Below are 23487 nucleotides of genomic sequence, written 5' to 3' on the forward strand. Positions count from 1 at the left end.
TTTAACCACTTTTATTTTTGTCAAATCATACTAATACATTAATGAGAAATTAATGTATAAAAATCATATTAACGGGGTCAAAACAAAAATTAGTATAAAATCATAAAATGTTAAAACATTTGGATTTTTAGATATCTTGAATGATCATGTATAGATATCCGCGTGGAGTAATCTAGTGCCTCAATGATTGAACCAATAATCGGGTCAGAAATCAGATGTGATGAGACATTTTTGAGTGTGAACATTCAATTTTTTTGGATAGAATATCTACTTTTAACTTATAAATAGTGATTTGTGAGCTAACATCATGGGCATAGTATTTCAAACCACGACGAGATAAAATGATTTTTCATCTATGAGTTACGAAACATTAAAAAATACTAAAATATGATAAATTAGACAAATAAATAAATAAATAAATATCTTAAACCCTCGCTTGAGAATTGAGTATTCCTAATTCCTAAAAGGCTAAAACCCTTGGCAGTTGATCGAATGGTGTAATGCAACGAGAAAATGGCAACCCACCTCAGCCGTCTCCTTCGCCGCAAAACACCGCCGGAAATAGCGATTTTCTCCACGCGCCGCTCTCTCTCGACAAACGCTGCCTCGCCCTCTTCGAAGCTCCACTCGGTGTACAACTTCATCCCCCCTCCCTCTCTCCACCCGCACCCGCCCGATAATAGCCCCAATTCTAAACCCGTACCCGAATCCCGGACCCGGAAACGATCCAAACCCCCTCACCGCCCGCCGTCGTCGCTAGATCAACCCGATCGCCCGATCAAATCCGAGCTGCCGTTCGATTTCCAGTTCAGTTACACCGAAAGCAACACGAAAGTCCGGCCAATCGGGCTGAGGGAACCCAAATATTCGCCTTTCGGGCCGGGCCGAGTGGACCGGGTATGGACCGGTGTTTGTGCCCCCGCTGTGGACCCGAAAGTGGGGTCTGCAGGAGTTGATGGTGAATTGGAGGAGAAGAGGAGAGAGATGAGGGAGATGGTTCAGGGTGATCCTTTGACTAATGCTGAGAGGAAGGCCATTGTTGAGAGGTTTCAGAGGCCTAAAGCCAAGATGCAGATTAATTTGGGTTTGTGGCTATGCCCTAATTATAAAGTTTTGAACTTTTGCAGGAACTGCTGGATTTGAATTTGATGAACTTGTTTGAAGTAGAGTATGAATTTGATGATTTTGAGATGTTGCTAGTAATTAAAATCGGTGTGATCCATTCTGCTGCAAATAAAATTTAACCTCTATGAAGCCGGTGATACCTGATTGATGGAATCATAGTTCTTAAATAGCTAGGTGTCATGGTATGTTGATACATTGCATAACATGGAGTTCTATTTTATGTAATTCGACAAATCAGAAGGAATAATTATATGCCAGGTTGAGTAACGTGGTATTTGATGAACTGGGTGCTCGAGGTTATGCTTTGTAGTGAGAAAAGTTTCTCCTTTTGTTTTCTGCTCTGAAAAGGGTTTAGTCATGTTTATGAGGTTATCTTTGCATAATTTGGGAAATAAGCACCTCCATATTGTTTTTACCATGCTTGTAAATTCATGACATGGCTTCGAAAACTTAGGCTGAAGAATGGAGCTGATTTGCAATATTATGAATTACTGAATTAGTTCTGGTTCGTTTTAGGACAAGTAGCACAACCTTTTGATGGTGCTTTCATGTTTTCTTTAATAGGGAGGGATGGATTAACACACAACATGCTGGATGTTATTCATAATCACTGGAAACATGCTGAAGCCGTTAGGATTAAGTGTATGGGAGTACCTACTGTCGATATGAAAAATGTGTGCGCTCAGTTGGAGGTATTTTCCTTTTCCATTTGACGGTTTTAGTGATAGCATAGTGCTTGATGGAGTTTGTTTTTATTCACCATTGCAAGGATTTAAATCTTTGATGTTTTAATTGCTACTATTATTTTATTTTATTTAGAGCTTTTTTATGAATTTTGTTCAGGACAAAACATTCGGGAAGATTATCCATAGACATGGTGGCCAGCTTATACTTTACAGAGGTAGACATTATAAGCCAAGCAAAAGGCCTGTGGTTCCACTTATGCTGTGGAAGCCTCAAGAGCCTGTGTATCCAAGGCTTATAAAAACTACCATTGAAGGCTTAAGCATCGAGGAAACAAAAGAGATGAGGAAAAGAGGGCTATCTGTCCCTGCCTTGACTAGACTTGGTAAAATCTCGCTCCAATGTTTGTTAATTTACAAATTCTTGTACGAGATCTTCTGACACATGAATCCATCTGTGTCAGCTAAAAACGGCTATTATGGAAGTCTTGTACCCATGGTTCGCGATGCCTTTCTTTCTGATGAGCTGCTCCGGATAGACTGTAAAGGCCTCCCGAGAAGTGATTACAAGAAAATTGGCTGCAAACTGAAGGTAAATGCTTTCCTGTTGTCTGAAGTTGGAAGTGATTTCATATCATAGTTGTGGTAATTGGAAGATTATATGCAAATTAAGCTGGCAAGTTTCGAAAATTTATGCCAATTGGCTCGTGCAGTCATTTCCAAAGAATTGTGATTTACTATCAAAAAGAGGATATAATGGAGCATCTAACTTCTTGACTAATGATGTACTATTTCGTAGCTGTTTAAGGCTAATATGTTCAATATTTCAAAATCAAAGCTTTAGTCTTTTTGGGAAGCTTTGTTCTTTTCCTTCTTTATAGCTTCTAACTACGTGACTGCCTAGTGAATGTTTCTATCAATTTCTTGATTTTATCTAGCATCGACTGCTGCTGTAACTGGGGCTTGTTAATTTTATCGATACAGGACTTAGTTCCTTGCATCCTCGTTACGTTTGAGAAGGAGCAGATTGTCATATGGAGGGGTAGAAACTATAAGCCAGCAGAGGGAGGTTACTTCCTGACAGAAAGGGAATCATTCGACAATCCAAACGACAGTGCATCAGATGAGGCTGGTTTTGATTCCGGTGATTCTGACAATGAGTCATCAACACAAACATGGATCTGTTCTACAAGAACCACGATTCCCCAAACGCAGGATGAAAGATGAGCTCAAAATGGGCAGATGGAAATGAAAATTTGACACCTTGGCTTTGAAGAAACCTCGTATGTATTCGACCCGAACCTTCAACCATGAACCATGATTCTCCAACCACAGAGAAAGATGCACACAAGTTAAAGAAACACAAATGCAGAAAAGATGCAGTTGAACTTTTATTTAGATTGGTGTGATTTTTCATGAGCTATATGTTGTGCATCATGTATAGACTATAGTTATCTATTGATCGTGTTTATTTTTACACGTACAAATAGTTTTAAAACTTACTGTAAATATAATTTTAAGTATGTATAATTGTATATTGTATTTATAGCTTTAATTTCCAGCTTTTTTTATATAGTGATGATTGAATAAGGGCATCAATGATGACTGCTGTGTGGATCACTCAAGCTAATAATTAAACAATTTTTTCAACTTGAATAAGTTTTAACCCGATGATAGTACTGTATATTTTTACACCGAGATAATAGATATTTAAATTAAATTTTGGTAAAAATTTGGCGAGCCTCCTAAATTGAAGTAACATACTAAAAAATTTAAAAAAATTCAATTATCTTATTCGTATAAGTTCAGGTAAAATAAAATCGATAATGTCATCATGATAATCAAAATTATCTAACCATGTGGCCAATTTTTTCCTCCTCATTCCAAGGGTCAACCTCTACAGTAGACAATTTTGGCAAGATGAAATTTCATAAATTAATACTCCCATTTAATTTTTAAATTTTATAGCAATGATCATATTTTGACTAAATTTTGTAATCTAAATAAATATATAATTCAATTTGTGCGTGGTCAACATTTTGCTGAATATTGTCTTCTTAAAAAAATCTTGAATACTGATTAGTTTTAGGATAAGCGTAATTAATCGTTTAGTGGGTTTCCTTTTCTCGTGGGTCTGACTTTACTTTGGTAAGTTCGTTTTTGAGATAATACAAATATGAATAGGATTGAAATAATTGAAAATCCAAATAAAAAAATCTAAAATCTATAGCATTAAATACAAATCAAACTAAAATTGAAAAATCCAAACTGAATGTAGTATTTTGACTGTCCAATTATTCAGATTATAATATGTATTCATGATGTGCAGTGATTTATGAAATTTATAATAATTTAGTTACCTTAAAAACTGATTTTATTCAATATTGGCGAACGCGGTCCATGCCAAATTTAAGGCCTAAAGTGGGAGGGCATTAACGTACTTTCGAATCCATCACGTGCGACTCACGTGGAGAAAACCATAGAATATACATATTCCATGATGGCTGTCTGTTTCTCTCTCTTCCCTCCTTTCTCATCATTGTTTAATTTCCCAAATTTCACAGAATCAATCTCTGGATTGGATCCTCTCCCTCTCTCTCTCTCATCAATGGCGGTAGAGGACCATTCTCTCTCCGCTCCCCTCCTCTCCTCGGAGCAGCCGCCGCCGCACCACATCGTCACCGTCCACGATCAGCCCCAACCCCCAATTCAATCGGGAGACGACAATCGCCACAATCCGTACGCCTTCGTCGGGGCGCACGATGGATTCGAGGTGCCCGCGCCCATCACCATCGATCCGTACCGCAACCACACGGCGAACATCGAGGGGTTATACGAGTGGCTGAAGATCCTCCTCTGCTTGCCCATCGCGGCGGTTCGCCTCGTGCTATTCGGCCTGTGTTTGATGGTCGGCTACTTGACGACGCGTCTCGCGCTGTATGGGTGGAAGGACAGGCAGAATCCCATGCCTAGGTGGCGCTGCCGGCTCATGCGGCTCACCCGCTTTTGTGGCCGGGCTATCCTTTTCTCCTTTGGGTAAAACCTCTTTAACTTTATTACCTTCTTTCTAATGATTAGTTCGGTTAGCGAAAAATCAGACTGATTGCTTTTCAGCTACCTCTTAATTTGTCCTATTTTAGAATTCCATGTTTAAAGCTTCCTTTTTGTGATTGTCATCAATGCAAATTCCATGTCCTACTTTTTAAGTTTTCAGTTTGATAATTGGGATTAGTACGAGTGAAGTTTCCCTCTTTCTTGGAATATTTAAATGATTTGAGTTTTTGTTGATTCAGAAACTGACTGTTGTTTCTTTTGTTCTGCAGATACCATTGGATAAAAAGAAAAGGAAAGCCTGCTCCAAGGGAAATTGCTCCTATTGTTGTGTCTAATCATGTATCATACATTGATCCAATTTTCTTTTTCTATGAATTATTTCCCACCATAGTGTCCGCAGATTCACATGATTCCATGCCTTTTGTTGGGACCATCATTAGAGCAATGCAGGTATAATTGGATAAATCTGTTACTATATCTTAACAATTTATTATTTCAGTATGATTTGGTTGCTTTTTATTTTGGTGTTCAGTTAGGAAAGCACACATGTTCCTACAATGCATTTTGTTTAGTTCTCATATATTATCTGATCATGATGCCGTTTCTTGCATTAGGTTATTTATGTTGATAGATTTTCAAAGTCATCCAGGAAGCATGCTGTAAATGAAATAAAGGTAGGAAAATCTGGTATGCTCTGTCATTTTTTCTGTCTTGAACTGAAACAAACATATGAGTATTTCTGGTATAATTGTCTATTGATTAAAAATGCAATTATTTTCAATTTATCTATATATAAGCTATTTGATACAGAAATGTTCTTTTAAGGATCTGAAAACAGAGAAAAGCTTCTTGCAACCAGTTTCCTCGTGTGCTTTTATTTCCTGAGGGAACAACAAGCAATGGAAAAGTTCTTTTATCGTTTCAAATCGGTGCATTCATTCCTGGTTATCCTGTTCAGCCAGTTGTTGTTCGTTACCCCTATGTTCACTTTGACCAGTCCTGGTAATACCTTATTTGATTTTTCCATTGGATATGCGTCCCCATTTCTTTTTCACTCACTCATAGTTGGGCCATCTTTTTCAGGGGAAATATCACACTTACAGCGTTAATGTTCAGAATGTTTACGCAGTTCCACAATTTCATGGAGGTAAGTTGTAGTATGTGATTTCATTCAGTATGCATTGATTGGTAAGATTGAACTACTAAACTTGACTACATGTATATATCCTATCATGGTCGAGCTGCTGTCACATTTATCATTAATAGGAAACTCAAATTATCATGTGAAATATAAAGGGAGTGTATATGGCATTTTGTTCATGTAACATTTTTTTCGTAATATAAGGAGCTTCCCTATCAACTGTGGAGTGATTTATACAGCATGTTTAAAGTTACTACAACATACTGATACTGTCATACCATTCTCTTGTCACTATTCACAGGTGGAATATCTTCCGCTTGCTTATCCTAATGAGTGTCGGAAGGAAAATGCAGTTCATTTTGCTCAGAGGGTGAGCTACGTCTTAATTTTTCTATATGGATATGCTACTTCTCATTTATGTTAAGAAGAAGTAACATTGAATCCTTTCTATTGCTCTAATTTCAATCATAACACACTCCAATGGCCTGCAATAAACTATCAATTTTGTTTTTCCAATCCTCTGAAACTTTGTGGATGTTTAATGTATGTCTATATACTAGAACACTCAGCATGACCCCCAATGTGCTTTTGACACAACAAAGGGTAGAAGTAGTAGTATTTAGTATGTAGCTAATTGATTACAATTATTTTAGATTTTAGGCAAATTTATTTGTAGCTCCTTTATCTTTACTTTTTCTTATTCTTAAGTTTGCTTGACCTAATGCAGACTGGTCGTGCCATTGCAAGTGCCCTCAATGTGGTACAGACAGCTTACTCATATGGAGACTTTATGCTTTTTGCCAAGGCAGCTGAATTAAAGCAGGTTGCATATTATTTTCAGTCGCCACTAAAATAGTTACAATCGTTTTTGTCTATGGCTTTTTCTATCACTATATTTTCCTTCATTTCTTCCTTATTATCATCTTATTTGTTAGATATGACTGAAGAAACAGTGTTAACCTGCTCATTGATCTAGTATATAAAACAAAGAACTTGTACCCATACCATATATAAAAGTTAGAAGCTCTTTGCTGGATCTTTTAATGTTCCTAAACTATGTTTGCCTTCAATTTAAAAGAGAATATGTTAGAACTTCAATAAGATTGTGTCACGTGTGCCCTTTGTTTCTTTGAATTCAGGATTGCTTGTAGAACTTGTGGTGCCTTAAATAATAAACATGTTTTAAGGGAAGTTGACCTGTAGCAATAATATGTTGTTCTGTGGTTTTGTTATATCTGGTTCAGGAGTCCAGGTTTCTGAATTTGTGTTTTGACCATTGATTTTTGGGCATTTGTGTTAATCAAATTTATTCTTCTGCCTTTACATGTATCATGTGTATTTATTATTCAATACATTTGTTCTTTTTGTTCTCCATCTAGTCTAATCATGATTGATCAAATGGAATGTATCCCCATATGGATGTTTGCTCACTTTATTCTATTTTCTTTTATCAGGAAAACCCGTCTCTGTACATGGTAGAACTGGGCTGGGTACAATCGGTAGGTTAAATTCTCTTTTACTAAAGTTTTAAAGAAATTTGAATATCCTTTGATGTCTCTTTTTGCTTGCTATAATTGTTTGACATATTGGGTCCACTCTCAGTGTCATCCCATTTAACAAAACACTTCTCACAATTAGTCAAATAGGTAATGATATATAGAGCTTGTTTGATTACTTAGAATCAAAGTTTTCATCATTGAATTTCTCTTGCTGTAATGCTGTTGTGTTTAAAGAAGGAATCTGGCATTTCACAATAATGGAGGCAATGTACGATTCCAATTATGCGTTTGATGAATGACTACTACATATTCATTTCAATGATTTTTCATAGAAGTTGGTTGCAGCATTTCCAAAACAGATGGAAACATTATCCTAAGTAATTAGAAAAGAACAAGAACTGAAAGAGGAATATAATTTATATGCCATTTTAGTAGATTGTTTTGAACTTTGATCAGCAAAGAATTGTCTCCAAATTGCAGAAGTCTCGTGACAATGTGTACTTGCTGTAGTGGTGGTTCTACACATGACCTTTTGTTTTGCTAAATGGCTTTGGTAAAGCTTAGTAACCATAAAACAGATATATCTGAGTTACAAAGTGAATTCTATTTACCTCAATATCTGGATCATGCAGAAATTTTGTTAAGTAAATGCAATTCTTTTGATTTATCGCATCACTTAACTGCAGTCATTGCGTCTGAGTGCTCTGGAAGCAGTTGAGTTTTTGGAGATATTTCTGTCAATGAATCCAGATCCAAGGTATTTTGAAATTTTGTTCTGTTGCATTAAATATACAATGTTAGAATTGCTTCAGTAAGACAAGTGATTTCTGGGTATACCCTCTAACAAACCTTGTAATGCACTAATCATGACTAAGAAACGATAAATCATTTTATTATTGTACCTAGCTTTCAAATCTGGCATTTGATATTGGGCTTAGTAACTAAGTCTTATCTATGCTGTACTTAAAATTCAAAACATAGGTCACTGTCTGGATAACCATTGATTTTTTCTGTACTCACTTACTAAAGAAGAGGGAATGATTTCTCATAAAGCTCAACCATTTGCATGTTCTAGTAAAATTAAGATGACCATGCAACATTTTAAAACTTGCTTCAGTTCTAATACAATTTCATTTATCTCAGTGGGCTTGTTGAATTCCATTATTTTCTCAGAGCTCTGAGACTGAAACCTTGTGGCCTTTCTGAGAAGGTTAGTTCTAATTGTTTCTGTGTTTCAATCTCCTTAATGAACTGTTTACCTCTTTCAATGGTGACTTGGTGTCTCTGAATGCATCCAAAATGATTATGACGGATGTCACAATTGTGTATGCAATTGCAATTACAGCTTGGGTGATACCTCCCGGAATTTCAGTTTTACCCAGATTCTCATGGATTTTACTGAACATTTTTCTTCTTATTCCGCAGATGTTTGAATTTATTGATGTGCAGAAGATGGGTAAAATATCATTTAAGCAGGTAAGTTTGTTATTCTGTATTAATATAATTCTATATAGATATTTGCAACACAACCAATACTAGAGGTTTTATCCAACCACATGTATCTCAAGACCTACTGGGGATTCATTCTGGATTCTAATATCATATGGTTAAATAATTCAAATATACTCATTTTGTAAAATCTTGTAGTATTATATTTTCAATCTCCTGATTTTCTTTTCCTTCCACTCTTATCTTTTGTGAGCCAATGCCTCCTTACTGACTCGGGCTTTCTAGTTGTACTGCTCAACAAGATGAAGTTAGGCCTTTTAACATTAGAAAGAAATAAGCATAATTCTGCTCTGTAGAATCTCAACCAGATGTGTGCTTTAGGGATGTTAATATGATATATCATGTTCAAGATGTTCCTCACAGTTGAAATGTTACGTCATTTCAGTTCTTGCTTGGTTCAGCCCACATTTTGAAGCAGCCTCTATTTCGACGCACATGTGATGCAGCATTTGGTGAATGCGATATTAATGGGAAAGGTCACATTTCGAAGCAAGAGGTTTATAACTATATCTGGCTCTTGATGCTGATTCTGAATATTGGCCGTGACTGTTAGTCTAAGATTCACCCCGCCCCCCCTTTTTTCTTTGACAGTTACAAGATGCAGTTTCGCTATCAATTCCAAGTTTAAATTCTGACGAGGTTAGTTCGCTAGTATCAACAAAATCTTCCACTTAATTTCTTACCTTATCTCCTAATCTGCCACTTAATTAACTCATCTTATCTGAGAGTTGAGAGTATTTTTAATATGGACAATATGCTGCTTAACTAGACACATTTCTTATAGTTTGTGGCATATGTTGATGCTCGATTATAATTTGCTCTCGTGGATTAAATAATTAGCTTGTACGAATTCATGTACACATGTACTGATGTACATATGATAAATTTTACATTAGATTTTAAAATTTATGTATGTGTACGTAGTATGTTTTCTGACTCGTGCAGTCTGTATAGCTGGATACCTGAAATGTTGTCATTAATGATCGTAGATGCTAATATCTGCTTCGAACACTTAGTTTCGTTTCGCTGTAATCTGTTAGGACCAAAGAATGCAGATGTATATCACATGTTTTACTTGCTTATTATCTTATTTTCTCAGACTTGTTTCTTGTGGTGTATACAGATTCACGGGCTCTTTAGTTTGTTTGATGTGGATAATGACAGTATGATCAGCTGCGACGATTTCATCTCCTGCTTGAGACGGCACCCTTTGCTCATAGCACTTTTTGCACCCATATTGTTCCACAGAGGTTTGTCCTTATTAGATGATCGAAATTTAGTAGAGGAAATCTTGTAACGATTCACCCCGACAGTAATGCTATTGTTTTATTAGATGTTACGATCTACATAGAAGGTTACTCCTCTTATAGTGCATTTTCCTAAAATTTTGTAACATTTACTTGTGAAAGCTATTTTGTTAGTATTTATTAGTGGGGGCATCATTGAGAGTGTTTGTATGTGAATTTGAATTTTGACATGTGCGCTATGGAATTTTAAGTTTATTTTGGTAAATTTGTAGAAAAAGATGGTAGTACAATTTAGGCCTTGGATCATTCATTGCAACGAAATGCCATCAATTATGTTTTGTCCAAAATGGACCTACTACCTATTTATATACCAAACCTATTTAATTTTATAGTACTATTATTGGCTGGGCCTATCGTCGTTTTTTGGGGTCAATATCAACAATGCTGTTTATTCAACGGAAAATTAATCCCGAATTATAGAGATGTGGCACAATTATACCCGGATGAACAAAGTTGACGCAAATTACATTAAATTTTACCAAGTGCTAAAATATCTTTTAGCTGACTCAATAATGTTAAAGGGATTATCGAGTTATGTTTTTCAAAAAATTTAAATGAGGATTGGTTCAATTATTATGAATCTATACTGTAGTATATGACTTAAATAACTGATTGTACTAAACGATGGGACTAAGTACAAGCGAAGCATTATCATTTCATAGTAAAAAAGTTACTTTTGTCATCAATTCTAATTTCATAAATAATACAATTAAGTGACTTGTGAATTCAGTATAAATTATTTGTAGATACAAAGCAACAATTGTTATATTTTTACATAACACTATTATTTGAACCTTATCATTTACATATTCTACTGTATTATCATAATTATAATCCCACTGAAATTGATTCCACTTAATTTTATCCAATGTGAAACTCATGATTATATTTATGACAAAAAAAAAATTCTTAGTGCACAATCCAATTTAAAAAAGAAAAAGAAAAAGAAAAAATGGATTGGGCAGATTTCACTTATTGGAATCACACACACTCACAACGTCCACGTAAGTATGCAATAATTGCGGCACTTCTAAACAAGGAAATATAACTAGGTAAGTTTGGTATGTACAAATCAAGGTTTCTACATTTGTTAATTCATCTTCATAAACTTTACCAAAACGGTATGAAAATGATCTCCAATCAAAATCTCCACGTAGAAAATTCACAAAATGTTGAATAATGATAGGTCAAGAGACGATCCTAAAGATCAAATTAATATCGAAATATTAAATTCTAGGAGTATTCAAGAAAATATAATAATTTGTTTAAGTGATTTGCTAGATCGACAAAATCCCAGATCTTGTGATGTAGCACAACAAACCCCATATTTAATAAGCATACAAAAAAACTTTTCAATATATTTGTACAGAATAGAGAAAAGAATTTAAATTGTTTATACGATAAAATTACAAGAAGTGTCAGAAAATTAACTAATATATCATGTTGTTAGTTTTTATATTTTGATATTTTGCTTGCACTCCTCTATCTACCAAATTGCCTAAGTTTTTTTTTTTTTTTTTTTTTTTTTTTTTTTTTTTTTTTTTTTTTTTTTTTTTTTTTTTTTTTTTTTCTCTGTCCACCAGATTACTCTCATTTCTATTTATAAAACTTACTTATTTACTAGTAGTACTTTTTTTTTTATTTGATCCATATTTACTCCTTTTCCTCAGCTAATAGTTTACCATTGAAATTTATGACATTCACAAATGAAGCTATTATTTTTATAAAAATGTTGTACTCCACATATGATGTTGCAGTTATCTATAGTTGATGTTATTTTTATTAGTATTATTAATGATTTAAACTGCAATTTCCGACAAACCTAGATTTGGAAAGTAAATAAGAGACGCATTTGCCACACCCTAAGAAGAGTGGTCCCCTCCCACGTAGAATGGCATACATTTTCTTAATATTTGTACCCAAAATTCTTAAAAATACCAAAAAGAGTTCGAAGAAACCTATAAACATCACACCCAACCCACTTGCCGACATGTGTCGGCACCACAACTTTTGGGTTTAGGGCATTTTAATATCACCTACTTTGATTATTATAACACTTTCTCAGAGTTTGAACTTAATTCTAGACTAGTTTTGAAGAATTGATTGAATGTGCATTAGTGGAATAATTAAGAGACTAAAAACAAGTTATTTGAATTTCATTTTTATATATTAGCTTTATAAAGAGCTTTATAAAGAGTTGTAAATAAAACGAATTAATAAATTGTGAGGTCTATTTTTCAATAATAGTAGTAAATATGGATTGGGACTTTTAAGTTAAATGAACTAAAATAACAAATTAAAACTTTTTATTTGAGATGAGAGAATAGTACCTTTTTTGGGGATTCCCATGTAAAATATTGTAATTACAATACTTATTGCAAATATCTCCACGAGAATCAACTCATCCACTTGTTCATGTCTTTGCCTCCACATTTCTTTCTCTCACCGGGACCATTCCCATTTTGTGAACCCTAAATCAAAAGTTCAATCTTTTTAGGTGGTGAGAAATATTATTTCCCATTAGTTAAGGTCTCTAAATCAAAATTATAAAGGTTTTAGTGGGATACAGATATCGATTAGTGTTTGATTTTGACTATTAATTAATCATATCGTCCGCGATTGGTGTGAAATGACACGCATAACGCTGTCGATATATGCATATTTTAATGTAAAAGGGTGACCACCATCATGTGCGATCATCATAGCTATCTGCATACATCTCACAGTTGTAGTGTTAAAATCGGGTATGACTTAGCATTATTAGTATGCATAAGGTACACATGAAGCATGGAATCCATCCTATCTTTAGTTTGCTACGATTATAGATGGAATATCAAATAAAATGTATTAAAAGGTAATCATTGATCTTAATTTATTTTAAAGTTAGATGACATTCTAGATTATTCATGTACTAATTATATATGGGATCTTTATTTACTATAAGTGGGAATAAATTACAAAGTCCACTTTTAGGAGGATGGATATATAGACACATCAAGTTAATTTATTTTATTTTATCACTATAGTGTATGTCAAATCATAGGGAGAAACTATTAAAGGGCTTAGGCGAGCTTTAGTTGGACTTAAATAGAAAATGGAATGTCTAATATTAGAAAGTGGGAACATAAAGAGGTAACAACAAAGTTAAGTTGCTTCTTTCATTTATCTTTAAAATAAAACGAGTGCCAATGGGAGCATTAGCATAAAAGGGGTAACAAAAAAAAAGTTAAGTTGTTTCTTATACTCCATTTATCTTCAAAATAAAACGAGTGCGATCATATCCGTTTGGTTTCTACCGTTACATGATGCAAAAGTAATTGTTTTTTTTTTGAATGTTGACTATTTACCTCATTTTTGTAATATGAAATTTTTTCCGAAAAAAATAAAGATTATAACCATCTAGCTAAACAAAACCTTGGACTTTGCGCAAATAGAGTTATATATATAGGTCCGTCATCTAATGGCGAATATTAATTAACAGAGTACGATATACAACTATAGATATTAATTGGACGTAGACTTGCCAACATTTTTGGTTAATTAGTTCGATATTTTTTTGTAGTGTAGTGATAGTATATATATACCATTGGTAACTTTATATTATGATGGAGTATTATATGCTAACGGTATCATTAATTTTTCATCTAATTATATTCTATTGTCAATATTAATTAACATAAATATTTGGATAATACCCAAATAGATAGCATAAATTATTTATTATGTTGAACAAATTAGAGTGATAAGGAATTACTAATAAAATAGTTTAATTTACTTTAAACAAATATTTGATTTATATGATTCCAACCGTATGAATGATTCGACCCACACTCTAATGATTCAATTGGACCCCAAAGTTAACTAGTATTATATATAGACTGTCTGATTTTATTGCTTAATAATACGAAATGCATTAATTTTATTTAAGGGTAACTCTAAGGTTTAGGTTGTTTTACAAACCTAACAAAAAAGTCTTCTTAAAATGTAAACACATGTTACATGTAATTTAAGAAAAATGTTGCCTAATTGATAGATGTGGTTTGAGTAAATAAAAAATATTATCAAGAATCCCTCTATATTTGACGAAATATGAATCTATGATAGGACTAGCTAGGCCATCGTCTAAATGGAAATTTACCATATTGTGGAATACGTACTTGTTTGAAAGATATACGAAACATACGTGGGGAACTCGCATATTGACTTATTGTCCAAGATACCATTACCATTTTGAAAGTAATTTTGTCGATTTATCAAACGAATATCACATTCCTTTTTATGGGTCATTCACTTAAAACTTATATTCTTGATTCATTGTTAACGGGGTATAGAAACACTTGAAGACGCAATACAATCTATAATATAAAAGAATTAGAAATTTATAAGAATCAAGCCAAGTTGAGGATGATCTCTTCTTGCAAATTGAGGTACAACTTGGTAATGCTCTCGATTTGCGTGTCATCTCAAAAGATGAAACAATTTTTTATCTATGGTGTAGGAGAACCACAGACAGATGAGCTCTGATGAACTGAAGGAGGCATGAAATGAGTTATGCGGTATGTAAAATAGCTTTCGACAATAGAAAACGATGCAAAGCTTTGTTGTATAATGAGTTATGTGGTATGTAAAATAGCTTTCGACAATAGAAAACGATGCAAAGCTTTGTTGTATAATGAGTTATGTGGTATGTAAAATTAATGGAATGACTACCTTAGTTATAGGCGTAGCCCATTGTAGAAAGAGACTATATGAATCAATGTTGCATGATACATATTCAAATGTTTCAGTTTGAATGGGCAGCTCCTTCGTATCACCTCATCATGGCTGTTGTAACAACCGTAGTTATAGACATGTGTTGACCAGGAGACGCACCTGGAAGACCTTATGTGCATACATGAGTCCAATGCATAAATTCACATGTGTCTAAATTGGTTTGTTACTGTCACAATGGGCACGATGCCCGACACCCGGCAAGACGTGTGGGTCAATCATTATATCCAACTAACTTTGGCTAAATTGGTATTTCCACAAATCTAAAATTAGTCTAAAATATCATAAACTTTATGTTTTGTTTATTATTTCTCACGGCGGGTCAATCACCACATCTGACCAACATACATGACCTTTTTAATTCTATTTAGTACTAATAAATCAACTTGACTTCTCATCCTACTTGCCACGAACTTAAAAACTTATCTAGAATATCATGAATGTTTCATGGTTGCCCACGAAGAATAAGTTTTTACCAAAAATATCTTATTAGGTCAGGTTGGAAAGTAAAAGTACTCCAATGTAAAGTTTGTGATACTTTAAAATAATTTTAAAATTCATAAGTGCCATAATTTGGCCAAATTCATATATCAACATCCCTGTTTTATAAGTCAAACTATACAAATAGAAATGGAAACGCTCTAAAGAAAAGTGTAGATGTGGGTTAAGTAAGTTACTATTATAGTAAAAGACACGTCCAAGAAATACATAGTACTAATATTAGTGGATAGTATTTGAAAATAATTTAGTGACAAATTAAGAAAGATTAGGCTAGAATAGAAAGGGCCCATTTTGTAGTGAGAGGGTCTCACACTGTCAGTTAATTCCATAATAAAAGTTTTTTGCGTTTTCGGCCTGTGATTGGCTGCTTTGTCTATCCTCACACACTACACATGTTGACGTTTTTCTTATTGTGTACGGACGCCTCCAATTTCCTCACCAAATAGAGAGATGACTCATTTTGCAATCTCTCTCTATTCTCTCTCTTCATTATTGGCTGTGTTTACTTTTGGTGTGGGGTATCCCCAAACTAGCAAGGATGAGGTTTTTGGTGATAAATTAGGATTCCCAGTTTCCTTTTCTTGCCTTGGTTTGAAGTGGAAAAAAAGAAGGGACTATTTTCTTTACCGTGTGAAACTATTTTTTGCCATTTTAATTTCCCCAATTTTGATTGATACATTTCCCATTCCCATAAAAGGGTTACTGTGAATATTACTCCTAGTACTACTACTACTATCCTCTCTGTAAAACCATTATTATTATTTTTCTCTCTCTCTCTCTCTCTCTCTCTCATAAACATAAACACACCATATTTGTTTCTTCCCTTTTTTAGAACCTCAAACCAAAAGTCTCTCTGGGTGTTTGCCATATTTGTAAGCATCCCTTCTTGTTTCCTCAAAAAACCCACTTATTTTTGGAAATTCTTTGCAAGACCTTTCTTTTTTGCAGAAGAGAGTAATCCAAATACTTTCTACATATTCACTCTCACACAGCAACATTCCTCTCAAAGATTTGATTTTTTTCCACTTGCTCTTCATAAAAATTTATTTCTTTGACAAGGGCTTGAAGATGGTGAGAGGGAAGACTCAGATGCGGCGTATTGAGAACGCCACAAGCAGGCAAGTGACCTTCTCCAAGAGGAGAAATGGGCTGCTCAAGAAGGCCTTTGAGCTCTCAGTTCTCTGCGATGCTGAGGTGGCCCTCATCATCTTCTCCCCTAGGGGCAAGCTCCATGAATTTGCAAGCTCAAGGTAATTCTTGATTTCACACGTGTGGGGGTGGTGGGTTTTGTGGGATCATGGATTCTTCTTGAGCAAGTTTAGGTTTTTACCTAGGCTTGCCCAGATCTTTCCATTTCTGGGAGGAATTGAAGGAGGGGTGATTTTGTCCGTACAGTCTGTTTCATGGCCAAAAAAAAATTCTCTTTCATTAATTGCTACTGATTTGATTGCCCTTTAAGAGCTGAATCCGTTCTTCAATTCTTTTGTTTATTGTGCATCAAATCTAGTGATTTATTCATTCTGTGGTTTTGCCTCTTGAATTTGAAGCGAATTGGGGTTTCAAAGATTGGATTTTTATCATAGTATGTGTGAGTTTCTATGTGTATACATGTATCTATCATTTCATTTAATGCTGCTTGTTTTTGGTTGAGGAAGAAATGAACTATGTTATCATATGTACGGAAAATTTTGGGAAAATTATGTGAAATTTTCAATTAAAATTTGGGGTTAATTTGTGTTACCACTATATGTAAACGGATTCAATGATTACAATCATAACATTCTTCTTTTTTCCTCTACGGAAAAGGTGTTTGATTTTTCGGTTGATTTCTGTTGGATAATTTCCTTAGCTTTTCATCAAATTATAGTAGTACTACATCATTTCTTGATTCAAAACAAACTAATACTAGTATCTTGTTTTTAGTTTCTTGATCGCATCAAATTTATTTAAAAGAAGTCGACTTTTTAGTTTTCTTGAATAAATACAAAGCCAAGTGTTATCATCTCATACAATTCTGAGCTTTAAATCTAGAGTAGCTAGCTAGAGACTAGAGTAGAGGGCTATATAATGAGATGCAAATCTTGATATAAAAATGTGATACATCTGCAAGTAAAGCTTAGAGATTGATTCCCACTAAGCATCATAGAAAAATGTGATGATGGCAAAGATAGAAAAGATAATAGAGTAGTACTAGCTAAATTGGTGTTTAGTGGAGCAGGAGTGATGGAGAGTGGTTATATGTACATTTAGTTTTTTGAAGGATAAATATGGAAAAGGCCAGTTGTCAAGATTGTAGTACACTCATATTGTTGCAAGAGCATCTATCTTGTCTTTGATGAAGAGGCCATGGTCTTGATATGTTCCCTTTACATCACACTCATGGAATCCTTTATTGTGCACCAAATGCTTGTACGGATTTCCATATACAATGTTGCAGATACCAATAACACTTGACACACATTTCTTTATTTAGCTATGCCACATCTCTTACCTCCTTTTTTAGTACTTAAATCACATAATGTGCTTAAAGATTCTCTCTTTACTAGCTCAGAGACATGCATATATACATATATGTGTGTATGTAATTGTGTTTGTGTAGTTTTATGCAGTCAGTCACACTCAAGTATCATCACATGCGTGTGTTGTGTGTGTATGCTTACAAGATTTACAATTGATATGATAAGATTAATTTTTGTAATGTTCAAAAAGAAGAAGAGAAAACCCTCTTTGGAGGTGAGTGAAATTGTTGAAATTGGTGATGAAAGGACATCAATTTATAAGAAATAGAGTCGAGAGTAAAAAAATGATTCCCTATTCACCTTGGTCATTGTTATGTCAATTAAAATAAGAGTAATGGCACTTGAAGAAAATTGTTACCACAATCAATGCAGCCTTGCATTCTACTAGAAACTACTTAAGTGTATTGGTGAGTACTTGATTTTTAGGGGATAATTTATTGGCTATGAAATTAGATGTATATGATATTCAAATATAAGTTTGCCATTGCTATATGTATCAATTTTCATATCACTATATTTAGTGGTGTCATACTTAAAGATTCTGACTAATGCTTAACAGAAGTAAATGCATGGGACCTCATTTCAAATGTGACTGTTTTTCACTAATATCTAGCCTTAACAAACTTGAAGATTTTGACATTGAAAATGCTTATGATTGATGATTTGTCATTGACTTGAATATAGTAGTTATCCAAAAGTTAGATATTGCTCTAGTTAATCTTCAAAATATCATGTAACTAAAAATCGAAGCATTTTGTTGCACTCATGTTATGTATGCACAATATCAATTTATATTTATTGAAAATTGATTAATTTTTTTCCAACACCACTTTATTAGAAATAACTTAGTTAAGTCAATTGCTAGCAGGGAATATCTCTAATCTCAAATTTTATGCTACCTATATGAATCAACCTGATTTATTTGATTTGATGTGTAAACTTGTTAGCATGCACGAGACGATCGAGCGTTACCAGAAGTATACTAAAGATAGCCAAGCCAACAATCCACCTTCGGAGCATAATATGCAGGTTTTTCATCAAATGTTTCTTGATTGTCAAAAATATTGCAAATTTCATTAGCCTTGTATTTATTGACAAGTTTCTCATCAAACTGCAGCAATTGAAGCACGAAGCTGCAAGCATGATCAAAAAAATCGAGCAGCTGGAATCATCAAAGCGGTTTGAGTTTCTTGATTCCAATATATATATATGTGTGTTGTCTACAAATTCTTAGAATAAATTTTGATTTATAGTTCACTTTTCCCTATCCAGGAGGCTACTTGGTGAAGGGTTAGGGCCGTGCACCATCGAGGAGCTGCAGCAGCTCGAGCAGCAGCTTGAGCGCAGTGTCACCACCATTCGTGCACGAAAGGTACTTATGATTTATACGTATATAGGGTTGCTTGCACAAGACCGGATATCTTATTTTTTTATTTTATTTTTATGTAAATAGATGCAAGTGTACAAGCAGCAGATCGAGCATTTAAAGGAAAAGGTACATCAATTAATCCTTACAAAAAAAATCATTTGATGTGCTTTTGTTAGTAAATTACTTGGTTTGAAAATTAAATAAAGAATTAATATATTTGCATGCATATTTTAAATATAGGAGAAAGCCCTAGCTGCTGAAAATGCAATGCTGTGTGAGAAGGTAATTTCAATTACTACTTTTATTATTATTATTATTATTATTATTATTATTATTAGTATTATTATTATTATTATTATTATTATTATTATTATTATTATGTGACACCCTCCAAAATCATAAGTATAATATGATCATGGATATAGTCTTATATCAATCAATGCCAATTTTGAGATGTTTTTGGAATTCTAAGACAAAATTGCAACTAATTATAAGGGGTTGCAGTTTGGACTTCAAACACAAGGTGGAGGGGGAGGAGGAGGATCGAACGAGGAGAGAGCAGTGGTGCCATCTGCGGAGATCAGTGAGGTGTCGGATGTGGAGACGGAGTTGTTCATAGGGCTGCCTGAGACGAGGCATAAGCGCCCCTACCAGAAATAGTATGTGAATAAAGTTAATTAAAGCTAGCCAACTTCCTAGCTTTAGTAACTTATGTCTGTTTATATACATATTATTGCTTATTTTATTTTTTATGTTTGCACCTAGAAACTGCAAATAATTCGTGCCTACTGCATCTGTTAAACCACATTTGTTTCGTTTTGGCTGTTGATGGAATGTGGTATTTTTCAGATCATGGTTCTGATGAATTATTTATTAACTAATGACAACTTTTTTATGCATTACTCATTTTATGTATATATAGGGATCGTTCGATTGTCGTGTCTATTTGTAACTAAAGGTCATATCTAATTTTGTCTCTTGTTCGGTTGTTTTTTTCTCACAAGCTCGGCCCATAACAACGTATCTTTTTCAGTTACTACAATGCCAAGTTCAAAGGCAAAGTTAAGTGGGAGAGTGGGGGGCCATGGTTCTCCCAACATTTTTAAATACACATATAAGGAGTAGTATAGTATTGTACTAAGACTATGTTTGCTGCATTACAAAGGCTAAATAATATGGCTTAGTTGATGCCTTATGAAGCCTTGCATGCTCTAGGTCATGAGTTTAAGACCTCATTTTCCAACAGTCCTATTTTTATTGCATTTTACTTAGTATTATATTGTTTTATTACCTCCATTTAGAGTGCTAACGTATATCCAATCTCGTGCTACCACGTGACACGAAAATGCAATATTGGAGTAAACACTAAATTGCAATATATATTTGTAAAGCGTGTAAAGCTGTATATGCATTTATGCAAATTGCATTTTAGTTATAGGCAAATTGCATTTTTATATTGTTGAGTTTTGTATTTTAACATAAATTGTGTAAATGCAAAATAAACTATATAAACGCAATCCGTCTATATATAAAATGCAAATTAAATAGTCTATATCTAAAATGCAAAACTCAACAATAAAAAATGAAATCTGTCGAAATTCATCTATCACTTTTACAAATATATAATGCATTTTAGTGTTTACAATATTGCATGTTTCGTGCTACGTGGCAACACGAGAACGAGATTGGATGTATGTTAGTACTTTAAAATTAGTTAGCATATTAGTATATCTCTAAATATATATTAGTACTTTTCATTTTCTCTCATTACTTTTCTATCTAATGCAAACCCTACAGAAAATGCTACAATTATTTTTGGCTACAACGAAAAATATCTCATAATTTTTAGTTATAGTTTGGGCCCTCCAATTTTAAATTTCCGGCTTCACCTCCAGTCAAAATTACATTGTATCTCATGATTATTCATCCCATCCTTACTCTTATGACTAATTTAGTCCTAGATAATCCTTGTTTTGGCTTGTCTCATATTGTCTCTTATAATAATATTCTCTAACGAATCGAACGGTACCATAAAAAATTATTTTGAGGCGTTGAATCTAAGTGGATCTAGCAGACAAGTAGTATAAGGAATAACTGAAGTTGCACAGTGTATAAACGAGATTGATGACAAATGAAAGATGATGGTAGTTTGTAGTAGCCAGTAGGCATGAGATCATTGGTAGTGATGTGCGTATAGCAAGGCATGACAGTGCTCAATATCTTGAGCACGTCGTTGCAGATGAAATAGCTCGCCCATGCGCATGCATAATTGTAGCATGCCATCGATGTTGTCAATTTTGATTTTCTTATTTGGTAATAATATTAAATTTTTATCTATAATACTCACTTATAATTTTATTCATCTTCCAAGTTTCTCTCTATATTTATTTCTATACATTATTGGATATATTACATATAAAAATTCATTAATGTAGTAATTTGAATTTTAGTAATCACATGCACGAATACAAACAAATAAAATCGAGTAGTTTTAATTAGGTAAGATTGTCAAGTGAGCCGGATCGGCCCATTTCAACTCGAGCCGTGTGAGGCCCATACAATAGCTAGGTCCAGACTCATGATTAAAGTGGGTAAGGTTGGGCTTTTTTTTATATCTGAGCCCAACCTACATTCATTTGGTAAATGCTGAATTGTGCATAAAATAATTTGTTTCATATATTTTTAAAATTTCTTATGTATATTTTGAAAAATAGTGACAATCTGAGGATTTTTATATAAGATTTTTATGAGCATTAGTTGGTTAGTTCTTACATGAAATTGTTGGATGGTTTTATAAGCATAGTATAATTATATTAGTTATTAAATAAATATGATTATTCAAGTTCATCGTATTGCAATTATTTGTTAGGAAATTCGTTTGAACAAGAGGAAATTTAAAGAATATAATGGATAGAACTAAATAGAGTAGAAACAATAAAAATTATATTTAGGATACAAATAATTACTAGTATGAGTCTTAATGGGTCAGTCTAAGGTGTGGCTGGGTTGGGCCCAAATTGGGCCTTTATTGAGAAAAAACTCAATTGGTGTCTGTTTTTTTTTTTAAAAAAAAAAGAAAAAGAAAAAGAAAAAGATATATGTAGATATTGAGATAGGTCTGTGTTAAAATGACAACACCTCTTAAAGTAACACCATACTATAATTCCTAGCCAATCATTTGTACACGTGGATGAATAATCAGCTGCCATGTGGCAATCATAAAAAATTCGCAAGGGTAAATTTACGCGGACTGCAACATCCAATACTGTAGACTGCAATATCCAATACTTTAGACTGCAAGGTGACGCGGCCTGCAATATCCAATACGCTAGACTGCAATCTATAGATTGTTGTAGATTGTTGTCTAGCGCTTATACTATTGCAGTCTATCATATATAATATTGCAGTCTAGCGTGATAGTGTCACAGTGTCATTTTAAGAGTGTTATCATTTTAACACACCCCAATTGAGATATCTTCTTAATATGGCAGGATCCATACTAGATCCAAGGCACATGCCAAATTATTTTAAATAGAATTTTTCCATGAAGAATTCTTTGGGTTACCTAGAAGTTATTTTTTTTTTTATAAATAAAATGCTTGAACCGTAATGACGAGCAAAAGTTCGTGATACGGAGCAACATGAATGACTACACAAGAGTAAAGTTTTAGCCTATGATAGTACTAGACTATAGTTTTAGCCTCTGATAGTATCTAAATTCTATTTAAAACAAATAATAAAACGTTACACAAATTTTATGCTGGTTATCTATCAAATAAGTCCCGTTGAGCCAAATATTTAATCCTTAGCAAAAATTACTCCTACTAGCCTAAGTGGGCCGAGGTTGCCTCAACTTATCATATTGGGCATAAATATAATTTACAACAGGCCCATGAATCTAATGTAGGCCCATAAATTTTACGATTCGGGGGAGTGATCAATTGCTAACTCATCATTTAATTGCTAACTACAGCTAATTTAAGGTCATAGGATTTTAGAAAACGTGTGGT

At 33.8% G+C, this 23487-nt stretch overlaps 3 protein-coding genes across 5 annotated transcripts; all 3 read left to right on the forward strand.

Moving 5' to 3' along the window:
* The first annotated feature begins 466 nt into the window (after positions 1–466).
* LOC125218633 (CRS2-associated factor 1, mitochondrial) lies at positions 467–3287 on the forward strand. Its single transcript, XM_048120347.1, has 5 exons — positions 467–1084; positions 1690–1817; positions 1969–2194; positions 2273–2400; positions 2793–3287. Exons 1-5 carry the CDS (start codon positions 514–516, stop codon positions 3033–3035), a joined length of 1296 nt encoding a protein of 431 aa, XP_047976304.1. The 5' UTR covers positions 467–513; the 3' UTR covers positions 3036–3287.
* Positions 3288–4343: 1056 nt separating this feature from the next.
* Positions 4344–10453, forward strand: LOC125223919 (lysophospholipid acyltransferase LPEAT2). The gene is made up of 14 exons (XM_048127229.1): positions 4344–4844; positions 5132–5312; positions 5477–5536; positions 5701–5864; positions 5946–6009; positions 6305–6373; positions 6731–6826; positions 7458–7502; positions 8189–8259; positions 8646–8712; positions 8928–8978; positions 9397–9507; positions 9603–9650; positions 10135–10453. The coding sequence occupies exons 1-14, from the start codon at positions 4417–4419 to the stop codon at positions 10306–10308; spliced, it is 1629 nt and encodes a 542-aa protein (XP_047983186.1). The 5' UTR covers positions 4344–4416; the 3' UTR covers positions 10309–10453.
* A 5701-nt stretch (positions 10454–16154) lies between these two features.
* LOC125224411 (MADS-box protein SOC1) lies at positions 16155–20379 on the forward strand. Of its 3 annotated transcripts, none has more exons than XM_048127807.1 (8): positions 16155–16461; positions 16649–16839; positions 19056–19137; positions 19226–19287; positions 19381–19480; positions 19562–19603; positions 19718–19759; positions 19973–20379. In XM_048127807.1, the coding sequence occupies exons 2-8, from the start codon at positions 16658–16660 to the stop codon at positions 20135–20137; spliced, it is 675 nt and encodes a 224-aa protein (XP_047983764.1). In that variant the 5' UTR covers positions 16155–16461; positions 16649–16657; the 3' UTR covers positions 20138–20379. The 3 variants fall into 3 exon arrangements, with proteins under 3 accessions (XP_047983764.1, XP_047983766.1, XP_047983765.1); XM_048127809.1 differs by having other exon boundaries at positions 16177–16461; positions 19982–20379; XM_048127808.1 differs by having other exon boundaries at positions 16425–16543.
* Positions 20380–23487: the final 3108 nt, after the last annotated feature.

The sequence above is a fragment of the Salvia hispanica genome, chromosome 4 (assembly GCF_023119035.1).
Source record: "Salvia hispanica cultivar TCC Black 2014 chromosome 4, UniMelb_Shisp_WGS_1.0, whole genome shotgun sequence".
Taxonomy (NCBI): Eukaryota; Viridiplantae; Streptophyta; class Magnoliopsida; order Lamiales; family Lamiaceae; genus Salvia; species Salvia hispanica.